The sequence below is a fragment of the Dermacentor variabilis genome, chromosome 1 (genome assembly GCF_050947875.1).
Source record: "Dermacentor variabilis isolate Ectoservices chromosome 1, ASM5094787v1, whole genome shotgun sequence".
Taxonomy (NCBI): Eukaryota; Metazoa; Arthropoda; class Arachnida; order Ixodida; family Ixodidae; genus Dermacentor; species Dermacentor variabilis.
Window position 1 is genome coordinate 182,866,733 of NC_134568.1, and position 8,668 is coordinate 182,875,400.

General features: G+C 47.9%; 1 protein-coding gene across 2 annotated transcripts in view; it reads left to right on the top strand.

The window, feature by feature from the left end:
* The window catches only part of LOC142588605 (solute carrier family 23 member 1-like), a 139,361-nt gene extending 135,016 nt beyond the window's left edge, over positions 1-4,345 (top strand). For both annotated transcript variants that reach the window (XM_075700446.1, XM_075700440.1), the window contains one exon: positions 3,733-4,345. In XM_075700446.1, coding sequence (XP_075556561.1) covers positions 3,733-3,980 — 248 coding nt within the window. In that variant the 3' untranslated portion in view covers positions 3,981-4,345. The remainder of the gene's footprint in view (positions 1-3,732) is intronic.
* Positions 4,346-8,668: the final 4,323 nt, after the last annotated feature.

The following is an 8,668-nucleotide window of genomic DNA, read 5'->3' on the forward strand; positions in this document are numbered from 1 at the left end:
GTTGCAGAGGTGGGCGCGTCACCGGGAGGCATGGTGACAAGCTCGGTGTGCCGACCACTTTTGAGTTCCGTGGTGAGGACGGGGATCGCTGACCTCCACCAGAATGTTGCGTGTGGGGAGACACAGACAGAAGACGCCATTTACAGGCTATTTACACTGGAGCCAGGCAGCCAGGCCGACACTCGCTCGCGCCAAGCGCACCGACCAACTTCATCGTCGTTCTCGTGGCGGCTCGCTTCTTGAGCATCGCTCGACGATATCGTAATAATACGCTTGTTGTAGCGCCTTTCCCAGGATAAACAGCTCTTAAGCCATAGGAAATTCTTGCTCTGCTGCCCTATGGTTGCTTTACCGTAAACATCACTCCCGGCCTTTATTTCAAAAAACGGATAGGAAGCTAAACAAAGCATTCAACTGCAAATGCAAACGGGCGTTTCCTGCTTTGACGTCAATCCCCTATTCGAAAAGAAGCTCATGATTTAAGCGGCGCGCAAATATATTCCAGCACCAAGGTATGCGTAAGGAAATGTTCTGTCCCCTCGCCGTCAATCTCGGTCAACAAAAATGTGCGCGGGGGCGATAGGACTAAAATCTCGCTCCCGAAAAGGCTGGTGTTTTGAGCAAGGCTGTCGAAAAGCTCGCCCGTATACACCATACGACAGCTATTCGTACACACCCACGTGGCACCACCGGACATTTTTCTTCCTGACCTTCAGTTTGCCTCAAAGAACGTGTTAGAAGAAGCACGCATTCATTCCTATACGGGTTCAATTTTCAATGTGCTCCAGAGGGAGCCTTTTTCTCGCAGCTCGTACGTTCTATAGCACAGTCTTTTCCTTTTATCAGAAAAATCGATTCAAGCAAGCTTTCAAGGAATCAGTATTTAATTATTTACGTACTGCAGGAAAGACCAAAGCTGGGGTCTCGTCATCTAAAGGTTCTTTACGACTGATTGTATCCGCTTCGTGTTATCCGTGCCGCCGAGTTGCCGATCTCGGCGGTGACGGCGGCGTCGAGGCATTGCGCGAGCCATCGAGAATAGGCAGAAGCAATAGCAAATGAAAGCAATCGTTACATAACACGCAGTCTTCAACATTTCCAACGAATCAACATTTCCAACGAATAACGAAGTTTCACGAAAGTCCTGTAATGGGCCACACGAATTGTAAAATAGTGCATTTGCGGTGGTTTCGCAGCGAAATTAGCCCCTTCGAAACGGCGCACCTTCCTAAACTTCTGCATTAAACGCGCATCAATTCAACATTTTATTGCGCAAAAACTTCCACCTTATAGTTGCTGATCCGCAAATCACAGCGGGTGTGTCAGCTGCCCTTGCTAACATACCTGCAAAGACTAATAATAATAATATTTGGGGTTTTACGTGCCAAAACCACTTTCTGATTATGAGGCACGCCGTAGTGGAGGACTCCGGAATTTTCGACCACCTGGGGTTCTTTAACATGCACCTAAATCTAAGCACACGGGTGTTTTCGCATTTCGCCCCCATCGAAATGCGGCCGCCGTGGCCGGGATTCGATCCCGCGACCTCGTGCTCAGCAGCCCAACACCATAGCCACTGAGCAACCACGGCGGGTGCCTGCAAAGACGTCCGTGACACGAGTGTCTCACTTGGTTGTTCAGTTACTTTCGAGGAAGGGAATGTGGATGTCAGGACCCCCTCAAATGCGCTTCCGCAACCTGGACGCACATTCGACGCCGTGTTTCGTAGCTTCGTGTCCTGGACACCGAATACATCAAATCATTTCTGCGGAAATCCGCTAGGTATAGGCAGTTTCAAGAAAAGAAAAAAGATCCACTTGCCAGTAGCACGAAGCTACAAAGGAACGGAAATCAATTCTGGTTTCTCAGAACAAAACCAGTACTTTCGATTAGTTGATTAACTCAGATGTCCATCTGTTGCCCTCCTGGTTATCTCAGATGGTATAGCGACCACCCCGGAGAAGCTCGGGTTTGATCCTCGAACCCCTACGATCTTTCATTTTTCTTTAGCAATGAAGCTTTCTTTTCAAGAAAACTGTACGGCGTTTCTTTGTAAATTGGTGCTCCTGTCAGGTGAATGGCACTATTTCCGTTTCAAGTGCTGGACCGGTTGCATGCGGCATATCGTTTCGCAAATCACATGGTATGTTCCTCGTCCTTCTCGACTAATTGACGGCATTCGTCCGACGTATTTTTAGATGGATAAAAAATTTACCTCGCCCTCTGCCCCGGAATACATCACAAAACTGCTGCAAAAGGGTTTCCCGAAATAATAGCTCCGAGATGCAGCAAACATTTTCGCTGCTATTCTGGTCCAGAGATTGAGCACGGAACCATCGCATCACCGGGAGCAGTCGCTGTAAAAGCCGAACTATCCAGTGACGCGAGTGCATCGGATGCATGCTTAGCTACGGCCAGAGGACTCTGCTACGGCCTAACGAGTTCATTAATAAACTGATGGTGTCTGCTTTCACTATATGTTTGCTCCCGAGAACACCGCTTAGTGAGTCCTCGATTGCTTTCTTTATTTTTTCAAGTTTTTTTTCTATCCGGTTATTACTTTTTTTTATTCGTCAGTCGATTCATCAGTATTCGTCTAAAGCAGAAACATTGACTGGTTTGTTTACAGCAACAATCCTAAAATTTAATTCACTTCTCAAATGAGCATTTTAAAGACTCCAAGGGGCATTTTCGCGATTTCCTACGCCGTCTCTAATATGCCTCCAAGTTTAAGATTTTGTAAGTGATTTGTGCCACTGCGCATTTATTTCTTGCGACGTTTCATTTTAATGTGGCAAGCAGTTCGCAAACGGCAATATTTTTGTCGCCCTGAAAGCATGGCTTCCGAAGGTTAGCCCCATGCAACGTACACTAAACAGCAATTTCTTCCTCTTAAAACACGCGTTGTTCCTGCTAAATTTCATCTTGATACACTCGACAGTTCCCAAACCACTCACAGCTGAATGCCATATAAACCTCCAAACGGCAATTATTAGAAGAAAAAAATTAACACGTGCCACGGCAGCTTAGTGGGTATAAGGCGTGGCGCTGGTGAACTTGATGTCCCGGGCTTGCAACCGGCCACGGCGGCCGCATTTCGATGGGCGGCGAAATGCAAAAACGCCCGTGGTACTTAGATTTATATAGGTGCAGGATGCCAAAATTATGCCAGAGTCCCCCACTATAAGGTGCGATTCAACATCTGATCGTAGTTCTGGCACGTAAATCGCCAGAATTTTATTTTATTTTAGTTTATTAAAAAATTATTTGCCACAGCGCGCATAATTGCTCCACACACCTCCAACTTTGCCCGCACATCACCATCACCCTACACATCCCCGTCATATCTTAGCAGTTCGCTAATTCGCTCGGTACGTTAACGTTGACGTCTTGAGCGGACGTTTGTAGCGTATATATGTTTTGTAGAGGACATTCTCCGTCGCCGTCTATAGCGGCAATGTCAGCTGTTTCAAATGATTCGACTGCAACGCAAGATGAATTAGTGTTTATATTCACGAGCTCAGGCATACGCGGAACGTGGACAAGCACGTGTGTCCGTTAAGTCCTTCTTCGTCCTCGTCCACTGTATCCTTCAAATCATAAATATGCAATTTTATATCCCTCTCTCGCTTTCTAAGCCCCTCACAGCTGTACACGCGCTGGGTCGTTACCTAACAGGGTTGTTCCTGTACACGCGGTCTTAACCGCGAGGGTCGGGTTACTCGTTTGCAGGCACACCCGAAGAGCGGGGCCTGGCCTCCGGAGGCCACCACGGCAACGTCGGGAGCGCTGGCGGTGCCGCGGACTCGACCAAGGACTGCTACGACTTGCCGTTCCTGCGGGCTCGCCTGGCGAACGCCGCTTTCTCGTACCTGCCCATCAGCCCGACTTACAGCAATGCCGCGCTGCTGCAGCGCATCACGCCAAAGTTCGTGCGCTCCCTCTCGCGGAGGTCCAACAAGGCCGCCAGCGAGGCCTGATGGCCTGGCTAGGCTACACCGTGCTCTCCAGTGCTTGCCCCCTTCGTTACGCGCCTTGTGGGAGCGGCACACCTGGCCTCTGTCGCTAGCGGCTATTACGCGCGCTTCCTCAGTCACGGGGCTCCGAGATCAAGTCGGCGTGCACGAAACTCGCATGCGACTACGGATGCGGACTTGCGCAAAAGGGCACCACCGCCCGCAGAGAAAGTGATGTGAACGCTGCGAATATACGTATGCCAAGGACAAAAGAATGCATTCGAGGAAAGGGCGATGTGATCTGGTGAAAAAACCGCCTGGTGGAAGGGCATTCACACGTCGTAACAAGTGTGCGTGCAAATACATTTAGGAAATTGTCGAGTGTTTATCACGGTTGGCTCACTGCAATTCTGACGTTGGGACTCTCTTCTAAATATAGCGAACGTATCCAGCTTTTCTGGACAAGAGGGTTTAGTTCGCGTGAGTGCAACCACGTGGCGTACTGGCCTTAAATTTTTCAAACTTCCCGCGGTGACGCAGTGATGACGTGAACAAAACAAAAATAAAATAATTAAAAGCTATCCCTGGGCATCCAACTTCGCCACAATGTTGTCCCGCCGGCGTTATCACTGTCCTCGATAAACCGTACCCGCTCGTCGCCTGAAAATGACTTATCTGCATAAGAGCGTTTAGTCGTGACGAGCGCTGATTGATTCTGCGCTTTTGATACGGTTCTTCTTTATTTTTTGTCTTATCCTTTTTTTTTCTTTTTAATGCTACGGAGTAAACAAGCTAGGGAAACCGTCAGAAGCACTCCGTGGCAGCCATTTCTTCAGTCGGCACACATTCCTAACGTCCGAACATAGCACAGCGTCTACGAGAGAGAGATGGCGTCATAGACGGCTTTTGATTTTGACCTATCGATTTTGTTAAGGTGCTTTCGATTATTTGCCTAGCAACTTTGCTATCCGCTCTCATGGCTTACCGCAGCAGCTGCAAATCGATATGTGCATACTATTTAGATGGATACGTGGATAAGTTGGTTTTGCACCTTGAGGCAAAAGGCACGACACAAGAATTGAGCAAACTGTCTCGGCGGCGTAGTCCGTTATCATGCTATGGCCGAAACTGCTCGCCGCAATAATATGTCACATTTACTGGCCACCGGGCCATGTACGTTTTTGTATATGACATAGCATTACTTGCAGTTAGTTCTTTTGTCAAGGCAATCCATGTGCGTGAAGGAAGACCGCACTATTTAAAATTATTGTGCAGTAATATATGCGGGATTTGTCTGTTCTCCATATTGTCTACCACGTTGTCGTTCCGCCATTATAATGTAGCCGCAATGTAGACTAGCAAGTATCGAACGCCGTAAACGCTACCCACATACTCAAAGACCTCGCGCACAACTGCTGACACTTACTCGTATTCAAGAGTTGCGTGCCTGTCAAAGACATCCTTAACGAATGTCACATAATAAATTATGCGGTTTTATGTTTCAAAACGCGATCTCATTATGAGGCACGCCGTAGTGGGGGTTCCGGTAAAATTTGGACCACTTGGGGTTCTTTAACGTGCGCCTAACCCTAAGTACACGGGTGTTTTCGCATTTCACACCCATCGAAATACGGCTACCGTGGCTGGGTTTCGATCCCGCCACCTCGTGTTTACAAGGCGAACACCATAGCCACTAAACAACTATGGCGTTTAAGGAATGTTGGCAGTTCGAGGAAGGTGACAGTCGGCACATGAGATAGTTTGTTCCCATCGTCATTGTCCGAGAAGCGGTACCAACCGTCGAAGAATGACGCCGTAGAGTACACTGTATTTAATGCGATGGAGTCCGCGTTCAATATTTCAGACTAGAATCACCCTGTAACGACTGACGACCAGGCATCTCGCTTATACTTGCAGTTGCCTGACAGCTGCCAGGCGCGGGCGTCGGCCACAGGACCTACGTAATTGACCACTTTTCAACACTTGCCGGCATTCTCGCCTGATTTTGCACCATCGGTCTTCAGCTGAACTGCTTCAACAGCCAATTTACTTGCGCCAGAACTTGGCCACCCTGCCAATGTTACGGTTTTTTTCTATTTTTAGGTCCTCTTTTATATTTAAGCTGACGCTGCAGCGGCTTCACCTTTCTATAAATGCCCGCATTTTTGTCGGCCTCTGTTCATATTTCGGGGGACATTTAATAGACGTTCAAACCATAGCACGGCTGACCCCCTGACCACGTTGCTCAAAAAGTGATTTAGTTTTCCTAAGGTTTTGTCCAAGCTTCTGTCTTCTTGCAGTTCATCAACCTCCTGATTTTCCTGTCACTAGTATCCCATTTTGATGACTACGATTCCACGGAATTCGGCAATGAATTGATGCCATGGGATTGAAGCCGTTTAAATCAATTCAAGTCGGTTTTGCTTACTGCAAATGAAAATATTGCATCAATGAGCGCCATTCATAAGCATCTAAATTCACAGTCTAAAAAATAGCGCCGATCCCACGCACTATGCCAATCAATGTAAGCGAAGCTTTCTGTGTTGTTTCCTTTGATTGACGTTAATTAGCGGTAATGCTGACTGCGAATGTATTGATTTCTTCAGCGCATAGTGCAATACGAGAGTAGTGAGTTGATGGCAAATGTTACCTGGCGCGCACTACTGCTCTTTGTCTGCATAGTACACAAGATACAGCGAGCCTTGTTTGCTTGAGGCGTTGTTGTGCGCCATTGTTTGTAACCTGTAAGAGGGTTGAGCATTGTCATTGCTTCACATGGCACATCGCGTTGATGCAGACGTGTTCGCATAATTATGACGCTCTACGTGTCAAACCAATATTGGATCATGTGGCACGCCGTAGTGGCCTACTCCGGATTAACTTTGATACCCTGGTGTTCTTTAACGTGCTTCTAAATCAAAGTGCACGACCTTTTTTTTGTATTTCGGTCCCGTCGAAATCCGGCTCCCGCGGCGGGAATCGAACCCGCGACCTCGAGCAATGCCACAGCCGTCAAGCTACCGCGGCGTGCACAGAAGTGTTGATTTGACGTGCGACCACTTCAGTAGTGTCTCCTATCCCCTACGCTAATTAATTGCGGCTTTCCGTCGGCACGCCCTGCGTCCGTTGTCCACTTGACAAATTTGCATGGCGTTTATTTTTTTAGAAATAGCAGAAACGTGCAGTACTCTGTCTTCAGTTTGCCCCAACCGCTGTCGTGCCTGTAGTACTAGAGTTTCATTATCTTCTCACGTCGCGTTTTCCCTGTCCCGTTCATCCCCACTGTATGGGAACTGCGAGCAAAGAATGGCAAGGCTGTTATTCTCTATGTTCGCGAATACCCTAATTCTACCCATTCTCCGCCTCTTCTCCTTGCCCCCTCTCTACCATTTTGTCTACCTCTCTTCAGGACTTGCATGTTAGGATAAGGGCAAGCGCTGCAGTTTCTGTAATGCTTTTTGCAGGAGATCACGGATAATTACAGCTGGCAGGCTAATGTCACGAAGCCCAGGAACTGAAGCCGCAAACTTTCTTCAACATTGCGTTGACGTTGAATATGGCTATGCTCAAGTACTTTTCGTGGACTTCGCTCACCGCTTTCTCTACAGTGTCATGTCTTCCACTACTCGCTCGTGCCAGACACAAAACAAACACGCAACAACCTCATTGAAGTATCAATTACACGCTAGTTGACATGCTGTCGATGTACATTTCCGCTGATAACGGGGATAGGAGCGTGGTCCCGTCTTTGGTGACGTTATCGATCTACAGCCTCGCTCAACAACACCGCTTCTTATTCACCACTTTTTTTTTGTTGTTGACAGGAGCATACTCTATTTCCTCTGAACATACCTTCGGCTTTTGGTGTGGCCTTGCACGCCCGCTTATTCTGTTACGCTGACGGCGACCGTTGTCGTCAGGCTGCCGCCTCATTCTGAGCTTCGCCGTCACCAGAGAGCACAGAAAGATGTCTTCACAAAATAACCACCCGGATTCTAACCCATGTATTCACAGTATGCTGCATTTCGGAGCTGGGCACGTTAACCATTACGATACCATCGCGGCTTCCCGCGCTCCCGTAGGCGTTGGCTGGGACTGGCAACCCAGAAGTTTAAGTAGATAACCTCCTTACATAGAAACAACAGCATAGTTGCTAATTTATAGTTGACTTGGATATGTTTGGCACGAGGCCCAAGACGGCACCCTGTCTTTTAATGCGTTCTTATGTTTGCGTTCACGTCTCTGTGTTGAAGGGACGCGCACTGTAACATGCTGCAGTGGTGCTTGCGCTGAGTATATGTAAGGCGAAAAACGCTGTCCTAAACTGTCTGTTCTCTAACTTGTGCAGTAAACCCATGTTTATAGTATCCCCGCATTAGCAGGAGTCACGAGTATGGCAACCATAACCGCAAACGTCACGGTATGGTCGCAACTTGTCGCGACAGCGTAGTTGTTATCCACAGAATCTGCCACTAAGGGATACGCGGCGAAGTATGGCCTATGAACAATTGGCAAGATTGGTTTTCAGTAAGGGTCTATTACCAAGAACGGTGCGTGCTTATACCACCGCAAAAGACGGATGCTGGACGCTGACTCCAATCATTTATTCGACACATCACACATCTACACTAGAATTCAACCGGTTTTACCAACTCTCGCTTATATTCTCTAGACCCTAAACTGCGACTTCGCCTGCCACCCAGACTCCAGAT